This window comes from Oncorhynchus mykiss, chromosome 13, assembly GCF_013265735.2.
Source record: "Oncorhynchus mykiss isolate Arlee chromosome 13, USDA_OmykA_1.1, whole genome shotgun sequence".
Taxonomy (NCBI): Eukaryota; Metazoa; Chordata; class Actinopteri; order Salmoniformes; family Salmonidae; genus Oncorhynchus; species Oncorhynchus mykiss.
The window spans coordinates 57250903-57272175 of record NC_048577.1 but is presented as its reverse complement, the minus strand read 5'-3'; the positions used below and the strand labels follow the sequence as shown (position 1 = coordinate 57272175).

Sequence of the window (21273 nt, the reverse complement as noted above, 5' to 3'; positions counted from 1 at the left end):
AAACATCACAAAACTGTTGTGAAAAACATGAGATGGCACAATGACCACAGAAACGGAACTGGAAGTCTTATGACTCATTTATTATAAAAATAGACTATCATTACAGGAACAACATGATCAGTACAGGAACTAAAGAATGCAAAAGTATTACAATAAAATAGCAGTAAAAGTTGCCTGGCGCCTGAAAAATAGGCATAGGCCCAATGCCATCAAATATGTAAAAACATATATATACAATAGAGAATCAATTCAACATTTAAAAGTTGTTAAAAAATATATATTGTCAATCTATAAAGAAAAATAGAATGTACAGCTAAAGACAATGAAATTCCATGCACAGCAATCAGTGCTATTTTCAAGTTAAATTGTGGTTGTAATTACAAGACTCAAATTCTCCCTGCTACGTCAGGGTCAAGGACTATAACGAACCTCTGTATGAACAACCATTTACAATGTGTGATGTCAGTCACATACAATGCTGTGTACTTAAGTAGCTACAGTATATAGGTAGCTTACCTTGAGGTTGAATGACTGACATAAGAGTACATCATTGATGCAAACCCTTGCTACTTAACACAACCTGAGAATATATCTTTCAAAGTCCTTCGTTGACATCATGTATTACAGTATGTTTACATAATTGTCTCTTAGTCAGCTGACATGAGCTTCCATTTGGACCCAAATTAAAGATGGCTGCCGTACATCATCAGTAACAAGCTGTCCGAAGGTCGTGCCCAAAGTAAAGATGGCTGCTGTGCAACACCCGTAGCAACCTGTCTTAGGTTGGTGCCCAAAGTAAAGATGGCTGCCGTGCAACATCACTAATAACCCATCTGGGGGGGGTGTGCACGTCTAATGGTGGTGCGCATGTCTTCATAGACATCGCTACTCTTGCTCTGTGTTGGTCTAATCGTTGCACGCCATGCCTTTAACTGGGAAGACAAGAGATCTTGGTCAGAAAAGGTACTATTAGTACGCTATGTTATTAACATTTAACTGACACTCTTATCCAGAGCGACTTACAGGAGCAATTAGGGTTAAGTGCCGTGCTCAAAAGCACAGCAACACATTTTTTACCAAGTCTGCTCGGGGATTCTAACCAGCGCCTTTTCTGTTACTGGCTCAACGCTCTTAACCTCTAGGCTTCCTGTCGCCGTGTCTTTAGAAGGGGGGGGGGGGATCAGAAGGGGTCGTGTGTTTCAGTAAATACCTTATGTATGGAATTGAAATTAATTGAACTAACATTATCATCAACACATTGCAAATGTCAAAAATGTGCATGTATACTGTACACACACACGCACGCACGCACACACACACACACACACACACACACACACACACGCACACGCGAGATAGATGAGACGGAATATGCAGGGGCAGAATTTGCGCAATTCCCCAGAAGCAGGTCATAACTCATGAAATACGATCAATGTAGATGAAATCAAACAATACCACTGAACATGTCTAGTATACGGAGCTATATCCTGTCAAATATGTTGTGACAGTACTGATAATAGAACTTCCCCAACAGATTCCATCAGTCAAAGCAAAAGGCTGAAGTTAAAAACTGTGCATTTCCCTACCAAAGACAGGTCAGTGGAGACAGTGCTGAGGTGGCAATCTTGCCACCCGACACACACACTCAAACATCTACACACAGATTCACAAGTTTAAACACCTACACACAGATTCACAAGCTTAAACACCTACACACAGATTCACAAGCTTAAACAAATACACACACACACACACAAAAAATACTATAGTATACTATGATATAAATACTGTGGTATTCACTGTAGTGTTTTTGTGGAGTAAAGTAGTATTTACTGTAGTATTTACAGTTAACTATAGTATAAATACTGTAGTAAAAGAAAACTGTATTTTATACTATAGTATTTACTGTAGTGTTTTTGCGGACTGTAATATACTGTAGTATATACAGTAGTGTTTCTGCGTACTAAAGTAGTATTTACTGTATTATACTTTAGTATCTGCAGTTAACTATAGTAAAAATAATGATGTAAATTAACTGTATTATATAATCAAGTATTTAATTAAGTGTTTTTGCAGAGTGTAGTATTTACTGTAGTATACTGTAGTATTTACTGCAGTGTGCTTGCGGATTGTATACTGTAGTATTTACTGTCGTGTTTTTGCGGACTGTAATATACTGTAGTATTTACTGTTGTGCCATTGCGGACATTACTGTAGTATTTACTATAGTATTTTAGTTTTATTATCTTTGACATAGAAGTGGAGGCTTTTTCCTTGAGGAAACCTACTGGGGAAATACTAAAAGAGAACATTTTCCATAACCTGTAGTTAGGTAGGTAGGACTGGGGTCTGAGAAGATATAGAAAAAAGCAGAAGCTCTGAACTAACCTAGCACAAATGTGGATATGGGGAGGGGAATGGTTAGGGGTTATGCAAATTAAATACTGTAGTATTTACTATCATTAAAGTCTAGTATTTTTGCAGACTGTAGTGTTTTTGGGGACAATACTGTAGAATTTACTCAGGTTTTTTTCATATAATACTGCAGTATACTACAACATTAAGTACTACACATGATCGAGGGATACTACAGTGTATAGTATTGTACAGTATACTACAATTTACTACAGAATTCTATAGTCACTACTGTAGTATTCTATAGTAAACTGCAGTATTTTTTAATGTGGGCACACACACACACACTTTACTGTAGTACTTACCCTGGGGATGACCCAGATGAAGAGGATGAGCAGACTCAGGAGAAGCACAGAGCCAGCAGTGACAGCTGAGACCAGGACTAGATACCAGGACATTCCTAGCCCTGAGGATGCGTCATTCTGGTCACACTCCTCATCTGTGGCACAGCAACACACCAAGGTAGCACACATTTTAATTCAGTTCAGTCCAATTAAACTCAACAAACTGACCAGTCTGAACTTGTTTAGAAGTTACAGCCTGGTAGCTCAAATTAGGATTAGTTCCTATGAGACTGTGCTGCTCAGAGATCACATTAAGACAATGGTCCTGAATCATTCCCTAACCCTCCTCTTGACCCCATTAACATTCAATATTTGCAGATCTGTAGGATCTGGATAGGTATAACCAGTGGAGCAGCTTCCAACGTACAGATCTGTATCCAGGACATACATGCCAGGCTGTGAAAGGCCAGAAAAATTGCCGTCCAGATGACGGTACCGGTCCATAAAGGCTCAGACCAACAGGCTCCTAAAGAGCTTCTGTCCCCTGACCATAAGACTGTTAAATGGTTCATAACTACTGCTCCCCCTTTGTATTAGATGTATCACTACCACTACACTGCTGTTCATGGATTACTGATTACCATTCATATCCATTTATCCAGCTCCTTATCTTATTTCTCATGTTGTTTTCTATTTAATTGCTTATTAGTTATACTATTTTGATATTGAATGCTGCATTGTAGGGTAAGGCTTGCAAGTTAAGCATTTCACTGTGCTTGAGCATATGACCACAAAAAACTTGAACATTGAAGGGTGCAGTAAGTGCCAAATGGAATGTTAGGGAACGAATCAGGACTGGCTGAGACACTCACCATTTACCACCAGCAAAACAGCTCCTTCCCCCTCAGTCTTCTCAATCTTGTTTTTCTTATAAACACTGTACACACACCAGTAGGCCCCAGAGTCTTCTATGGTCAGGTTTGTGATGGTGATGCCCATTTTGTTGAGTCTTCCGTTAGTCGTCAATCTGAGTTTGAACCTCTCGTGGTTCAAACCTCTTAATTTTTCTGTTTCCTGGTCTAGGACTAGAATCTCTTTTGTTAGGCGCATGTACACACTCAGGTTTTCTTGGTCTGGCAGAGAGGTGCTGCAGTGGATGGTCATAGTGTCTCCCTCCTGCTTTTGGACCAGCAGTCCCTTGCTCCCTTTCATGAGCAGATGGGAGAATGGAAGAAAAACACACACAACATGAATATTACGCTTGAAAAGTAAATGACTTGAAAACAGCATCTGTATATCTATGATATTGCAACTCTAGATTACAGTGGACTCTAGATTACAGTGGACTCTAGATTACAGTGGACTCTAGATTACAGTGGACTCCTGAAAAAGGCAATGTCTTGGGACTGTTGTGCCAGATATGCAGTTATCAGGAGCAAGCTATTAAAAATCATGTCATTGAAATGAGACTGGAAACTGTATTGTACTTATTCAGGAGTCGAATGTACATAATATATTTTAAAGTGTAAAACTGACTAGATGAAATGTTAAATCAAAAACCACCCCTTTCCATGAACTCAAAAGGATGTCCACCTCCCAATAGAAAACTAAAATAAACACCACTCACCTTTCTCAGCCAAGGTGCAGCAAAGAAGGCAGAGGAAGATTGCACAACAGAGACAGAGTGCAGACATCGTGCTAAAACAACATGAGCTTCACATCACAACTAAACTGAGCCTTCAAATAACAGGAAATATACAGTATGTCTTTACCACAGTGGTGTCTACTCTAGAACCTCTCCACCAATAGGAACACGAAGTAGGCCGACTTGTGTGTGATACAGTCATAGGTTAGGGATAAATGAGGTTAAACAACAAAACACAATTATTTTCAGAGCATTCATTTGTGGGTTTGTCATTCAAAGACAGTCACTTCCAGTACAACTGGAATGGTACGCTACAACAACCACTTCAAATGGACACACGCCATCAACTTTTCAAAGTTAGTCCACACTGTTGTGACCTGTTATTAGGGAGACTATAGGCAGGTAAATATAACAAACCAGAGTGTGTGACAACAATGACTTCTAACTCTACTGATGCTTTCTATGTGCAACCTGGGTTCAGGTGATGTGCGTAACACTAGACTCCCTACTCCCAGAATGGTTCACGACATAACATATCCTCTACTCTCAGACATGATAGAGGTGAATGGTTCACTACATAACATATCCTCTACTCTCAGACAGGATAGAGGTGAATGGTTCACTACATAACATATCCTCTACTCTCAGACATGATAGAGGTGAATGGTTCACTACATAACATATCCTCTACTCTCAGACATGATAGAGGTGAATGGTTCAGTACATAACATATCCTCTACTCTCAGACATGATAGAGGTGAATGGTTCACTACATAACATATCCTCTACTCTCAGACATGATAGAGGTGAATGGTTCACTACATAACATATCCTCTACTCTCAGACATGATAGAGGTGAATGGTTCACTACATAACATATCCTCTACTCCCAGACATGATAGAGGTGAATGGTTCACTACATAACATATCCTCTACTCTCAGACATGATAGAGGTGAATGGTTCACTACATAACATATCCTCTACTCCCAGACATGATAGAGGTGAATGGTTCACTACATAACATATCCTCTACTCTCAGACATGATAGAGGTGAATGGTTCACTACATAACATATCCTCTACTCTCAGACATGATAGAGGTGAATGGTTCACTACATAACATATCCTCTACTCTCAGACATGATAGAGGTGAATGGTTCACTACATAACATATCCTCTACTCTCAGACATGATAGAGGTGAATGGTTCACCACATAACATATCCTCTACTCCCAGACATAATAGAGGTGAATGGTTCACTACATAACATATCCTCTACTCTCAGACATGATAGAGGTGAATGGTTCACTACATAACATATCCTCTACTCTCAGACATGATAGAGGTGAATGGTTCACTACATAACATATCCTCTACTCTCAGACATGATAGAGGTGAATGGTTCACCACATAACATATCCTCTACTCCCAGACATAATAGAGGTGAATGGTTCACTACATAACATATCCTCTACTCTCAGACATGATAGAGGTGAATGGTTCACTACATAACATATCCTCTACTCTCAGACATGATAGAGGTGAATGGTTCACTACATAACATATCCTCTACTCTCAGACATGATAGAGGTGAATGGTTCACTACATAACATATCCTCTACTCTCAGACATGATAGAGGTGAATGGTTCACTACATAACATATCCTCTACTCTCAGACATGATAGAGGTGAATGGTTCACTACATAACATATCCTCTACTCTCAGACATGATAGAGGTGAATGGTTCACTACATAACATATCCTCTACTCTCAGACATGATAGAGGTGAATGGTTCACTACATAACATATCCTCTACTCTCAGACATGATAGAGGTGAATGGTTCACTACATAACATATCCTCTACTCTCAGACATGATAGAGGTGAATGGTTCACTACATAACATATCCTCTACTCTCAGACATGATAGAGGTGAATGGTTCACTACATAACATATCCTCTACTCTCAGACATGATAGAGGTGAATGGTTCACTACATAACATATCCTCTACTCTCAGACATGATAGAGGTGAATGGTTCACTACATAACATATCCTCTACTCTCAGACATGATAGAGGTGAATGGTTCACTACATAACATATCCTCTACTCTCAGACATGATAGAGGTGAATGGTTCACTACATAACATATCCTCTACTCTCAGACATGATAGAGGTGAATGGTTCAGTACATAACATATCCTCTACTCTCAGACATGATAGAGGTGAATGGTTCACTACATAACATATCCTCTACTCTCAGACATGATAGAGGTGAATGGTTCACCACATAACATATCCTCTACTCTCAGACATAATAGAGGTGAATGGTTCAGTACATAACATATCCTCTACTCTCAGACATGATAGAGGTGAATGGTTCAGTACATAACATATCCTCTACTCTCAGACATGATAGAGGTGAATGGTTCACTACATAACATATCCTCTACTCTCAGACATAATAGAGGTGAATGGTTCACTACATAACATATCCTCTACTCTCAGACATGATAGAGGTGAATGGTTCAGTACATAACATATCCTCTACTCTCAGACATGATAGAGGTGAATGGTTCACTACATAACATATCCTCTACTCTCAGACATAATAGAGGTGAATGGTTCAGTACATAACAAATCCTCTACTCTCAGACATGATAGAGGTGAATGGTTCAGTACATAACATATCCTCTACTCTCAGACATGATGGAGGTGAATGGTTCACTACATAACATATCCTCTACTCTCAGAATGGTTCACTACATAACATATCCTCTACTCTCAGAATGGTTCACTACATAACATATCCTCTACTCCCGGACATGATAGAGGTGAATGGTTCACTACATAACATATCCTCTACTCTCAGACATGATAGAGGTGAATGGTTCACTACATAACATATCCTCTACTCTCAGACATGATAGAGGTGAATGGTTCACTACATAACATATCCTCTACTCTCAGACATGATAGAGGTGAATGGTTCACTACATAACATATCCTCTACTCTCAGACATGATAGAGGTGAATGGTTCACTACATAACATATCCTCTACTCTCAGACATGATAGAGGTGAATGGTTCACTACATAACATATCCTCTACTCTCAGACATGATAGAGGTGAATGGTTCACTACATAACATATCCTCTACTCCCAGACATGATAGAGGTGAATGGTTCACTACATAACATATCCTCTACTCTCAGACATGATAGAGGTGAATGGTTCACTACATAACATATCCTCTACTCCCAGACATGATAGAGGTGAATGGTTCACTACATAACATATCCTCTACTCTCAGACATGATAGAGGTGAATGGTTCACTACATAACATATCCTCTACTCTCAGACATGATAGAGGTGAATGGTTCACTACATAACATATCCTCTACTCTCAGACATGATAGAGGTGAATGGTTCACTACATAACATATCCTCTACTCTCAGACATGATAGAGGTGAATGGTTCACTACATAACATATCCTCTACTCTCAGACATGATAGAGGTGAATGGTTCACTACATAACATATCCTCTACTCCCAGACATGATAGAGGTGAATGGTTCACTACATAACATATCCTCTACTCCCAGACATGATAGAGGTGAATGGTTCACTACATAACATATCCTCTACTCTCAGACATAGAGGTGAATGGTTCACTACATAACATATCCTCTACTCTCAGACATGATAGAGGTGAATGGTTCACTACATAACATATCCTCTACTCTCAGACATGATAGAGGTGAATGGTTCACTACATAACATATCCTCTACTCTCAGACATGATAGAGGTGAATGGTTCACTACATAACATATCCTCTACTCTCAGACATGATAGAGGTGAATGGTTCACTACATAACATATCCTCTAGTCCCATACATGAAAGGGGTGAATGGTTCTCTACCAGTGGTGTAAAGTACTTAAGTAAACATACTTTAAAGTACTACTTAAGTAGTTATTTTTAGTTATTTGTACTTTACTATTTATATTTTTGATTACTTTTACTTCACTACATTCCTAAAGAAAATAATGTACTTTTTACTCCATACATTTTCCCTGACACCCAAAAGTACTTAAATCGTACCGTCTGGTTTGCTTAATATAAGGAATGTGAAATTACTTATATTTTAGCAATTACATTTACCTTTGATAAATAAGTATACTTAAAACAAAATACTTTTAAACTTTTACTCAAATAGTATTTTACTGGTTGGCTTTCACCTTGACTTGAGTCATTTTCTATTAGGGTATCTTTACTTTTACTCAAGTATGACAGTTGGGTATTTGTTCCACCACTGTGGAGGTGAATGGTTCACTACATAACATATCTTCTACTCTCAGACATGATAGAGGTGAATGGTTCACTACATAACATATCCTCTACTCCCAGACATAATAGAGGTGAATGGTTCACTACATAACATATCCTCTACTCCCAGACATGATAGAGGTGAATGGTTCACTACATAACATATCCTCTACTCTCAGACATGATAGAGGTGAATGGTTCACTACATAACATATCCTCTACTCTCAGACATGATAGAGGTGAATGGTTCACTACATAACATATCCTCTACTCTCAGACATAATAGAGGTGAATGGTTCACTACATAACATATCCTCTACTCTCAGACATGATAGAGGTGAATGGTTCACTACATAACATATCCTCTACTCTCAGACATAATAGAGGTGAATGGTTCACTACATAACATATCCTCTACTCTCAGACATAGAGGTGAATGGTTCACTACATAACATATCCTCTACTCTCAGACATAGAGGTGAATGGTTCACTACATAACATATCCTCTACTCCCAGACATGATAGAGGTGAATGGTTCACTACATAACATATCCTCTACTCTCAGACATGATAGAGGTGAATGGTTCACTACATAACATATCCTCTACTCTCAGACATGATAGAGGTGAATGGTTCACTACATAACATATCCTCTACTCTCAGACATGATAGAGGTGAATGGTTCACTACATAACATATCCTCTACTCCCAGACATGATAGAGGTGAATGGTTCACTACATAACATATCCTCTACTCTCAGACATAATAGAGGTGAATGGTTCACTACATAACATATCCTCTACTCTCAGACATAATAGAGGTGAATGGTTCACTACATAACATATCCTCTACTCTCAGACATGATAGAGGTGAATGGTTCACCACATAACATATCCTCTACTCCCAGACATAGAGGTGAATGGTTCACCACATAACATAACCTCACCACAACATATTTAACAGCAAATTATATAACATGACATCTCCCTTAGAAAGCTACACTGTGGAGGAAGTGTGTATACACACCTGATTCAATAATTATGGTCTAAATTGAAGACCATGGGTCTGGTCAGTTGCTTGTTGAATCAGGTTAGAGTGTGTCTGGTCAGTTGCTTGTGGAATCCGGTGAGAGTGGGTCTGGTCAGTTGCTTGTGGAATCCGGTGAGAGTGGGTCTGGTCAGTTGCTTGTGGAATCCGGTGAGAGTGGGTCTGGTCAGTTGCTTGTTGAATCAGGTTAGAGTGGGTCTGGTCAATTGCTTGTTGAATCAGGTTAGAGTGGGTCTGGTCAATTGCTTGTTGAATCAGGTTAGAGTGGGTCTGGTCAATTGCTTGTTGAATCAGGTTAGTGTGGGTCTGGTCAATTGCTTGTTGAATCAGGTTAGTGTGGGTCTGGTCAATTGCTTGTTGAATCAGGTTAGAGTGGGTCTGGTCAATTGCTTATTGAATCAGGTTAGAATGGGTCTGGAACTAAAGACAGTGCACACAGCACCTACTGTTGGTAAACCTCAAGTCAGGGTGTGAGAACAACTCTCTCTAGTGGGGGGGAGAGGTGTCTGCATAAAGCCAACAATTTGGGTACTTTTGAGGGCCAGGCCTCAGAGAGCTGGAAACACAAAAGGAAATATTTCTGGGCCAAACACTGGAGCTAAACCTGATTTAGGAAATATCCTATTAGAAAACAGTTCATCACTGATCTCAAGTGAGGTACCCATACATAAAAGTTGTATATTGAGATGCTGTATATGGTGGTACATTAAAAATGGATATGGTCCCTCTGGGCAAATGGCCTGTGAGACTAAATGAAAAACAGTGCTGCTACTTCAACCACTTGCTATGCAACTGTAAAAAGCTCCGTTTATGAAATCAATTAACTTTGGAAGGATTCATACCAAAGTAGGGTAGAGTTCCAGGGGCAAGTTTCTGTCATCTGTGCCACGAAGGTGGAGTGTTGGGCAGGGAACTGTCAACGGAGCTGGCTTGATGGTGTTGAGGTGGTCCCATCAGAGTAGAGCATCCTGGGATATTTTTCCCATAGACCTGCTGTTAGACTAGAGGAAAGATGTTAGCAGGCAGGAGATCACCAGAGAAAGCGATAATTGGCTGGCACAGCATTTCAATTAAACCATATTCACCTGCTTTCCTGAAGTAAGGATTCCCCCCTTTGGGAAGACCAGAGTTCCCCAGATACATTCCCATCGGGGGAGGTGGTGGTACAGGCTTGTTCTGTAAACCACATCAACAAATTCTCCAAATGATTAGTACCATTCTCACAGTTAAAATACAATGATCAGGCGCTATTTTTAACTGACATGATTTAAAGTGAATACCTCAGCCTTGGGGTCAGTTTTGTGTCTACAAAGAATATTTAAACAGGTTCCTTAAGGAGTGGTCTTTCTCATCAGATAGATGAATCTACTTCCCTCTCCTGAAGATCCATCATCCACTGTTCTGAAGCGCTACAGCAGGTGTCTCAGGCTCAGCCCCCGGCCGGCTGCCAGTCTGGCTCTGAGGGTTGGCCTCGGTGATGGTCATTATGGAACAATGCACCACATCTACTCCAGGTATCTGTGACAAGTGGGAGAAGTCAGTCCACTCTACTCATGTCACCATACAGAACAACCACTAATTACATTTTTTATGTATTTTTATTTAACCTTTATTTAACTAGGCAAGTCAGTTAAGAACAAATTCTCATTTACGATGACGGCCTACACCGGCCAAACCCGGACGACACTGGGCCAATTGTGCGCCGCCCTATGGGACTCCCAATCACGGCCGGTTGTGATACAGCCTGGATTCGAACCAGGGTGTCTGTAGTGACGCCTCTAGCACTGAGATGCAGTGCCTTAGACCGCTTCACCACTCGGGAGTAGCAATTTCCTTACTCATAAAAGAAAGCTTAAATTACCCTTTCTCTTGCAGTAGAAATCTCCACATGTGGTATTCACTCCATCATTCCACGTTGGTCCCACCATGGTGGTGATTGGAGATGGTGTTGGAGCATTGCATTGGTCGCAGGGACGCTGACTGTTGGGAGGGTGGTAGGGATGCCCACCCTCTGCGCAGGGATGATATCCTGGTATTGAGCTACCCCTGCATGTACTTCATCTCCTGCTGCAAGTTGTTCAGCAGGACCTGAATCTCACCCTAGAGGACATCAGGAGATTTAGCAGACTGACACAAAGAGAGAGGCTTCACACCATGCCCATTGGACCATCTTTAGGATTCTTTCTCACCCAACTCCAATTTCATAAGGACAAACCTTACCTTGTGAGATGCTTCATGACTGACGGGACATGTCCCTGCTCCTGTGAGCTCTGATGGGACGTGTTCCTGCTCCTGTGAGCTCTGATGGGACGTGTTCCTGCTCCTGTGACCTCTGATGGGAAGTGTTCCTGCTCCTGTGAGCTCTGATGGGACGTGTTCCTGCTCCTGTGAGCTCTGACGGGATGTGTTCCTGCTCCTATGAGCTCTGATGGGACGTGTTCCTGCTCCTGTGAGCTCTGATGGGATGTGTTCCTGCTCCTGTGAGCTCTGATGGGACGTGTTCCTGCTCCTGTGAGCTCTGACGGGATGTGTTCCTGCTCCTGTGAGCTCTGATGGGACGTGTTCCTGCTCCTATGAGCTCTGATGGGACGTGTTCCTGCTCCTGTGAGCTCTGATGGGATGTGTTCCTGCTCCTGTGAGCTCTGATGGGATGTGTTCCTGCTCCTGTGAGCTCTGACGGGATGTGTTCCTGCTCCTGTGAGCTCTGATGGGACTTGTTCCTGCTCCTGTGAGCTCTGACGGAACGTGTTCCTGCTCCTGTGAGCTCTGATGGGACGTGTTCCTGCTCCTGTGAGCTCTGATGGGATGTGTCCCTGCTCCTGTGAGCTCTGACGGGACGTGTTCCTGCTCCTGTGAGCTCTGATGGGACGTGTTCCTGCTCCTGTGAGCTCTGACGGGAAGTGTTCCTGCTCCTGTGAGCTCTGATGGGACGTGTTCCTGCTCCTATGAGCTCTGATGGGATGGGTCCCTGTGAGCTCTGACAGGATGGGTCCCTGCGAGCTCTGATGGGATGTGTCCCTGCGAGCTTTGATGGGATGTGTCCCTGCTCCTGTGATCTATGATAGAGGAAAGTGAGCCAGATTAGAGCTCTATGATTCAGCAATTAAACATTCAGCACCCCATGACTATTGAAATGTACTAAAGTCGAACCTTGCTCCATTGCTAATTATTTACAGGGGTCCCCATCATTTTCCATTGCCCATATTGTGATTCCTATAAAAGCTGGAGAATTTGGTCAAGTTACCAGAATTTTGCAATCAAAGAGTCTAAGAGTAGCCGTTCAGTCCATATAATCTTATTCATATCAGCACTTCTCCTCTGGAACTCTTTGCTTTATGAGATGCAATACGATACAGTATCACAAAATTCCATGCCAGCAGATTGGATAATTGTTAAGATATTTTATCAAGGTTTAAGATAAATGATTAAATAATTCTACCCAGAAACTTAACCATTAGGATTAGAGGTTATGTAGCATGAACAAGGAGTAATTAAAAATAATAAACACAGCTCCAACTGGGTTGGAGGGGGGACGAGAGGAATGCATGTGTGTGCCTAACAAAAACAAAGAGGATCCTTAAACTATGTTTGAACCGACTCAGCTATAACTCTGTGGATATAAAATAAGAGAGCGAGAACCCCTCCAGGTTTTCCGTATCTGGGGGGGACTGGAACTGTCAGCTAAGTGGTAATAAACTGTGATGAGACTTCAGGAGATAATCCAGATTTAGTGTGTAATGTATGTGCATTAAGGGGTTGGAATGGACTTTTGAAGCTGCTTTTTCTTTGTCGGAGAAGAGGAGGGACATCTAAAAAGCTATTGGACAACATGTGAGGTACATAAACCAATGTACATGGTATTATGACCAGAGCTCTCGGGAATAAACGCTATTGGCTAATTTTGGTTGACTGGTCTCTGTCTATTTTATGCAAATAAGGATCTTACAAATTCTCAGAAACGGACAGAGTGTTTTAAATTGAATTGCATGACTGGTAATGTAAGTCATTCTAGAGTTCCAAATTGGCCTACAATCCCAGCATGAATGCTCACTGTCATTGGTGCACGCGAAAGTCTAATAGCGCGAGGCCACCATGTGTCCAGGTCAGAATGTAAAGTTATAATTTCATTCATCTCAAGTTAAATCAGATAGAAACCACAAATGCAATAGTTCTGATAACACGTATATACCATTTAAAACACTAGAGGTTTCATGATGCTGGTTTCTAAACCAAAGTAGATCATTTTAAGATTGTTCTACACATCTGTTGAGGTCTCTATAAGCTTCAATATGAGGTCGTAAACCTAGCATGAAAGTGCATCCTTGTAGCTGTGTGGGCTAATTTAGTCAACATGTTTGCCTTGAGTAAGTTGAGCCAATGGCCATGGGGTAAGTTGAGCCAATGGCCATGGGGTAAGTTGAGCCAATGGTTGAACCAATGGCAAGTTGAGCAAATGTTTCTTCCCAGGCGTAATGCAAGGCATAATCGCTGGGATATGAGGTAACAAGGAGCTCCAGCCTTAGAATTGGGGATGACGTACTGTCCTTTGAGTGACAGAAAACTGAGCCAATCATGACAGAAAACTGAGCCAATCAGGCACAACGCTCTGTATTTTCCACTGGCTGCCCCACCACCACAGAAAGCACTGAGCTAGGCTGAAACACCTGCATTTTGGAGCTGCCTTACTCAAGAAAGCAAAAAAGAGATCATGTTTTTATGCGGATTTATTAACTCAATTACTTATTTTTTTACATTGTTTGCAAACTGATATGTGTCACGTATTAATGCCCAAATAACATACAAAACAGGCAAGACCCTCACCCCCCCAAAAAAGTGTGGGCCCTGCCCCACCTGCCCTGAATGACGGGTCTCCACTGGTTGACATCATGTTTGAATGACTACCCTTTCCTCTGTCCATATCTGTAAGATCCCTCAGTCAAGTAGGGAGTTTCAAGCAGAGATTCAACTAGAACGACCACGAGGGTTTCTAAAGCCTCATAAAGGGCAGTGATTGGTAGATGGCTAACAATAACAAATCAGACGTTTAATATCTCGTTAAGCATGGTCAAGTTAATAAATGCTGTGGATGATGTATTAAACCACCCAGACCAGTGGAGGCTGATGAGGGGAGGATGACTCATAGTAATGTCTGGAATGGAGTAAATGGAATGGTATCAAACACATCAAAGACATGGTCCCCTCAGCAGTCTTTACTGGCCCAGACACACCAAAGATACAGTCGTCCTTCTGAACTGGAGGATAGGGAGGGAACTGCTTAGGGATGTCACCATCAACAGTGACAAGCCACGGGGGTCTGACAACTTGGATGGAAAATGACTGAAAATAATAGCAGACCATATTGCCACTCCTATTTGTCATATCTTCAATCTAAGCTTACTAGAAAGTGTGTGCCCTCAGGTCTGGAGGGAAGCAAAAGTAATTCCCCTACTCAAGAATAGTAAAGCCCTCTTTACCGCTCAAATAGCTGACCAATCAGCCTGTTACCAACAATAAGAATATTTCGAAGATAAATACACAATGCAGAGACAGAGGACGAGAAGTCAATAGAGTAACAACGATCAATGGAAATAGTGGTTTTTCTGTAATAGGGAATTATCTATGGAAATAGTTGGTTTTCAGTTCAACATCTGTTAGGAATGTCAGTCCTGAACTTACGGTGTGGCACGTTCCCATTGGTCCAACCTGAAATAGGACACCGTTTTATTGCAAGTAATTCTAATTGGTCAACCACAGGATAGGGCTGAGTTATAAACTACACCCTGTCCCTTTGTTCTGTGGAGAACCACAGGAGAGAATCACTGGGAGAGCATCACTGAGGACAGGGGAGAATCACTGGGAGAGCATCACTGAGGACAGGGGAGAATCACTGGGAGAGCATCACTGAGGACAGGGGGAATCACTGGGAGAGCATCACTGAGGACAGGGGAGAATCACTGGGAGAGCATCACTGAGGACAGGGGAGAATCACTGGGACAGCATCACTGAGGACAGGGGAGAATCACTGGGAGAGCATCACTGAGGACAGGGGAGAATCACTGGGAGAGCATCACTGAGGACAGGGGAGAATCACTGGGAGAGCATCACTGAGGACAGGGGAGAATCACTGGGAGAGCATCACTGAGGACAGGGGAGAATCACTGGGAGAGCATCACTGAGGACAGGGGAGAATCACTGGGAGAGCATCACTGAGGACAGGGGAGAATGACCATCTACCTCCCCGTATGATTTGTTCTCTTCGAATAAACCTATTTTCCTCCCCCTGATTTACTTGGGGTCTGTGTTAATAAAGAATAACATCAACTGCTAACACAACCCTTAATAAACTTTTAGAAACATGTGTTTTTGACCAGATACAATGCTGTTTTACAGTTAACAAATTGACAAAAGACTTTCAGCATGCTTATAGGGAAGAGCATTCAACATGCACGGCACTTACACAAATGACTGACGATTGGCTGACTGAAATTGATGATAAAAAGATTGTGGGAGCTGTTTTGCTAGACTTCAGTACGGCTTTTGACATTATCGATCATAGTCAGCTGCTGGCTTTACACTTGCTATATTGTGGATAAAGAGTTACCTGTCTAACAGTACACAGGTAATCAGGTAATATTAATTAGAGAATTAATTTGATAAAATAGCATGTCATATCATATAATTCATAGTAAAGACACAACAATATGCATGTAAATCTCTCGTGGCACAAAGTGGAGGAGAGATTTGTTGTGCTTGTTTCAGTAAGAAGTGTTGACATGCTGAATGCACCGAGGTGTCTGTTTAAAGTACTGAGACACAGCTCGGACACCCATGCATACCCCACAAGACATGCCACCAAGGGTCTTTTTACAATCCAGAACAGACTATGGGAGCCGCACAGTACTTCATGGAGCCATGACTACATGGAACTCTATTCCACATCCGGTAACTGATGCAAGCAGTAGAAATCAGACAAAAATACACCTGATGGAACAGTGGAGTGTGAAGATACACAGGCACAGACACACATACTGTACACATGATAAGACACGCACTCTGCACACACGTACACATAGATTTTGTATTGTAGATATGTGGTAGTGAGTAGTGGCCTGAGGGAACACACTTAATGTGTTGTGAAAAGTGGTATGAAATGTAATATTTTAAATTGTATATAACTGCCTTAATGTTCCTGGACCCCAGGAAGAGCAGCTGCTGCCTTGGCAGGAACTAATGGGGATCTTTATTAAATACAAATACCATGAGCCCATTGGTGTTTTTATAACACAGCTACAGAGTTCAATGGCTGTGATGGGAGAAAACTGAGGATGGATCGACAACAATGGAGTGACTCCACATAAATAACCTAATTGACAGCGAAAATATGAATAAAATATATTCCAAAACATGCATTGTGTATGCAACAAGGCGTTAAAGTAATACTGCAAAAAAAAAAAACTTATTTTCAAGCATGTAGGTGGCTGGTTCATGGTACGGGTATGCTTGACATCGGCAAATACTAGTTAAAAAGAAACGGGATGGAGCTCGGCACAGGTACAATCCTGGAGGAAAACCTGTCTGCTTTACACCAGACACTGGGAGAGGAATTCTCCTTTCAGCAGGACAATAACCTAAAACACAAGGCCAAATCTACACTGGAGTAGCTTACCTAGAAGACAGTGAACGTTCCTGACTGGCCAAGTTACAGTTTTGTACTTAAATCAGCTTGAAAATCTATGGCAAGACTTGAAAATTGCTGTTTAGCCAAGATCCCAAAAACCTGAAGAATTATGAAAATAATAAGGGACCAATATTGCACAATACAGGTGTGCAAAGCTCTTATTTACCCAGGAAGACCCACAGCTGGTGTTTCTACTATGTATCGACTCAGGGGTTTGAATACTTAAAGGTATTGTAATGACCTGGCTAGATCATAAAGATACAATTGTCCAGACAGAGGGTTGAGTTGACGAATTCACGGTTTATTAACCCAACTCCACACAGGCTACTGTTCGGCCATAGCCCACGCCAAATAAATGAAGGATATCCATATAAACAACCGTGACCATCTCTTGTGAAGACCAGAAGTAAGAGAGAACAATGGCTAAACATGGCCTTAAACCTGCGATGCTCCACCCCCCTGCTGCTCCACCAGCCACCAGGATGCCCGGCACAAGAACATTCCAGGCATTCCCGTGGTTGGCAGATAGCAGATTGACTGGCATGTTGGACCCCGCGAACACTGCGTACTGGTAAGTACAACAACACCAACAGCATAATACATAACACAGCTGTTTGGGTCGCTACAGTATTTTTATGTTATTTTTTCTTCCACTTTGACAGAGTATTTTATGTAGATTGTTTACAAAAAAATGACAATTAAATACATTTGAATCCCACTTTGTAACAATAAAAAACATGGCATTTGTCAACTCAAATGAACTAAAACACAATATTGGCTTCTGAATAAATGACTTCTTCAAATTGTGATGCACAAAGTAAAGGTGTTCTGTCAAGATCAATTTCACACACTGCTACTGTATCACACTAGTGTCTTCACTGTCAAATCAATGTCCACTAAATATGTGCATTTGTTTTATATCAGGTTTTAGTTACAATATATAAAACAATTATGAAAGAATAGTCTGGTGTGATTAACAACTACAGACAATGCTGCTAACAATTAGCTTGGTAGCAGGACAATGCGTGCACTCCATTTCTCCTGCAGAGGGGGAACAGAATAGTGTTGAGCCAGATTGCTCCCTCCTCCAGGCAAAGCATTCACATTCAGTTAGCGATGTGACGTGAGAGACAGAGCAGACATGACATCGACAGAGAAGAGAGCCCATGGCACCCCTGATAATACATCTGTCGCTACGGAAACGGTCCTGTCCTGGTGCTGGGGTTGTGCTCTGCTGGGACTGCTGTATCCTGAGGCTCTGGTTCCACAGGGGACAATAGGAACACTGTTATTTTTTCAATTTAACTAGGCAAGTCAGTTAAGAACAAATTCGTATTTACAATGATGGCCTACCCCGGACGACGCTGGGCCAATTGTGCGCCGCCCTATGGGACTACCAATCACAGCCGGATGTGATGCAGCCTGCCAACCACGAGAATGCCCGGAATTTTAAAAATGTTTAACCTTTATTTAACTAGGCAAGTCAACAAATTCTTATTTTCAATAACGGCCTAGGAACAGTGGGTTAACTGCCTGTTCAGGTGCAGAACAACAGATTTGTACCTTGTCAGCTTGGGGATTCGATCTTGCAACCTTTCAGTTATTATTTGTTAGAATTTCAGTTAGAATTTGTTCTTAACTGACTTGCCTAGTCAAATAAAAATATCATGGCATTTAGCTAGGACAGGAAGTACTTAACTAATCTTCCCAGACCTCCACATTCTTTCTGTGGAGACTGTGAAAAGCAGGGTCATGTTCACTAGGCATGAACTGGAAAGAAGCAGTCTGAAATGGGGAGGAACTATCTTAATAACTTCTTGAAGCGTTTTGCAACAGTGTGCCCTAATGGACATGACCCTGGGTGCTCACCTTGTCTGAGTCTTCTGGCTTGAAACAGCTTGAGAAGCAGCAGTCCAATGGCAAGAGAGCCTACTACCACACATACAGCAGCCACACTCATGTAACTGTTCTTTGGAATCTCCTTTTCAGTGCTGGGCTCGTACTGTAACACTAACACACAAAATCAGAATCATTATAAATGAAAATCACATCACATTCAGGTATGCAATCAATTAGGTCATGTTTGTAGGGTATGTCAATTTATATTGGATACTAACAGAGGTTAATGTGAGAAAAGCAATAATTCTTGATGGATCCTCTGCACAGTGGAAATCATGATGCAAAAAGGAGAATACTAAATGGTCAGTGTTAGGGTGTGAGGAAGGCACTTTGAATTCAAAACTGTGTAAAGCCCTTAGTTTTTCCTGACTGGGAAATACTCAGGGCCCTACCTATAAACATTTGAGTCCAAAAGCTTTGAGCTGACCTGTGAGGTTACCTGTGAGCTTACCTGTGACCTTCAGCATGAAGTTACAATGTGTGATTCCACTGTCAGTGTTCACCACACACTCATACGGACCCTCGTCTTCAGGCTGGGTTTCTTTGACCAACAGGGACACAACTTTGTCTTTCTCATTGGCAGGTGGCATGGGAAGCTGATATTTTGGGTTCAGCTGCAACCTGGGATTGGAGGATTGTTGATTGAATATGTTGCATTTGAACACAGGTCCACCTTTGTGAAGACCATTCTGGTCCAGCCTCCACCACACGACCTTCTCTATGTTTACATTACCAGTGGATTTCTCACTGATGTTCACAGAGCACTCTAGGACTGCATCCTTCCCAGAGTCCACCTGGACGACCTGCTTCAACTCTGGGCCCTGACTTAGACCTGTTTAAGCAGTAGATAGAAAAACAAAATTAAACAGGACTGTAGTACAGAAAATGTTACAACTGACAAGTGTAGTTTGGATAAAACAAAACTCCTAGACCATTCGGTGTGAGCATTTTGGAAGTTATGTTGGTAGAAGTACTACAAATTGTGCCTGCAGAATGCCTTACTTTTGGATGTCTCCATCCCAGTGATGAGGAGAAACATGAGAGTGGACAAGCTGAAGACCAACGCCATGTTAAGGCCTTTCTCCTTAGTAGAAAAACAAACAGGGGTTCTGTGAAACAGTGGTCTCTCCACAGGAAAGGGTTCACACCTGACAATCAGTGGTTGAGCCAAATTAAAATCTGAGAGCAACAGTGGATAGCCTGAATAATATGCATTGACTAATACAAGCATTGCCTCAACATGCTATTTTTGCTTACTAAAAGCGAGCAGGGTCAATGTACAAAAAATAAAGTCTCACACTATATACACTCCCAACAATTTAAAGAGTAAACCTAACAACCAACGTTTTGGCAAAAATCACATTTTATTTGTCAAATAATACTTGTCGACTAACAGTGACAGGCTTACTTACGGGCACTAATCAACAATGCAGAAAACGAAATTACAGAACAAATTAAGACAGGCAATACAGTGAGTTAAAAAAAAAAACCACTGCATTGCAGAAATTATTGTTCTTGGGTTGACCCATTCAATTTTTGGGAGCATATAGTGTGATTTTACTGTTAGTCAACACCTCTACAAACATGTAGGTGTGTCATGCGTTTTTCTAGACTGTTCAGTTACGACCAAAAGTTACAGCAGCAATAAACAAAATACTTACAATTTGATTCCAATCTCCCTATAGTCCAGTCCTCGTGGCAAATCTTACGAGCTAAGAAAATACTTTCACTTTGTGGTTCAGCCTAGTTTTGACTGTTCCCAGCAATGGGAAGGAGGGGGTAACTCATTCCCACGCCGAATGTGTTCCAGACGGTATCAGCCCCCCCATGTGGACATTATTATAAAAGTGCTTTGGAAGTGTCTTAACATGTAAAATGGGATTTATCTGTAAAAAACAGGCTGACCAAATCGTTACTCAGATCTTTCACTTATGGCTTCAAATAGTTGGCTTACAGTAAATTATCCATGTGG

The 21273-nt window shown here is 41.5% G+C and overlaps 2 protein-coding genes across 4 annotated transcripts; both read right to left on the bottom strand.

Annotated features, from left to right (window-relative positions):
• Nucleotides 1-65: 65 nt before the first annotated feature.
• LOC118936426 lies at nt 66-4970 on the bottom strand. The gene is made up of 4 exons (XM_036941637.1): nt 4327-4970; nt 3572-3904; nt 2721-2854; nt 66-932 (listed from the first exon to the last, which is right to left on the bottom strand). Exons 1-4 carry the CDS (start codon nt 4391-4393, stop codon nt 822-824), a joined length of 645 nt encoding a protein of 214 aa, XP_036797532.1. The 5' UTR covers nt 4394-4970; the 3' UTR covers nt 66-821.
• Nucleotides 4971-10434: 5464 nt separating this feature from the next.
• Nucleotides 10435-21273, bottom strand: LOC110486898. 3 transcript variants are annotated; one of them, XR_005035613.1, is made up of 10 exons: nt 20963-21273; nt 20304-20385; nt 19753-20133; nt 19272-19412; nt 17569-18660; nt 11945-12780; nt 11586-11824; nt 10810-11242; nt 10567-10725; nt 10435-10464 (listed from the first exon to the last, which is right to left on the bottom strand). XR_005035613.1 is itself a non-coding variant. In XM_036941630.1 (5 exons), exons 2-5 carry the CDS (start codon nt 20368-20370, stop codon nt 18596-18598), a joined length of 666 nt encoding a protein of 221 aa, XP_036797525.1. In that variant the 5' UTR covers nt 20371-20385; nt 20963-21108; the 3' UTR covers nt 17686-18595. The 3 variants fall into 3 exon arrangements, 2 of the variants coding, with proteins under 2 accessions (XP_036797525.1, XP_036797526.1); XM_036941630.1 differs by lacking the exons at nt 10435-10464; nt 10567-10725; nt 10810-11242; nt 11586-11824; nt 11945-12780 and having other exon boundaries at nt 17686-18660; nt 19741-20133; nt 20963-21108; XM_036941631.1 differs by lacking the exons at nt 10435-10464; nt 10567-10725; nt 10810-11242; nt 11586-11824; nt 11945-12780 and having other exon boundaries at nt 17686-18660; nt 20963-21108.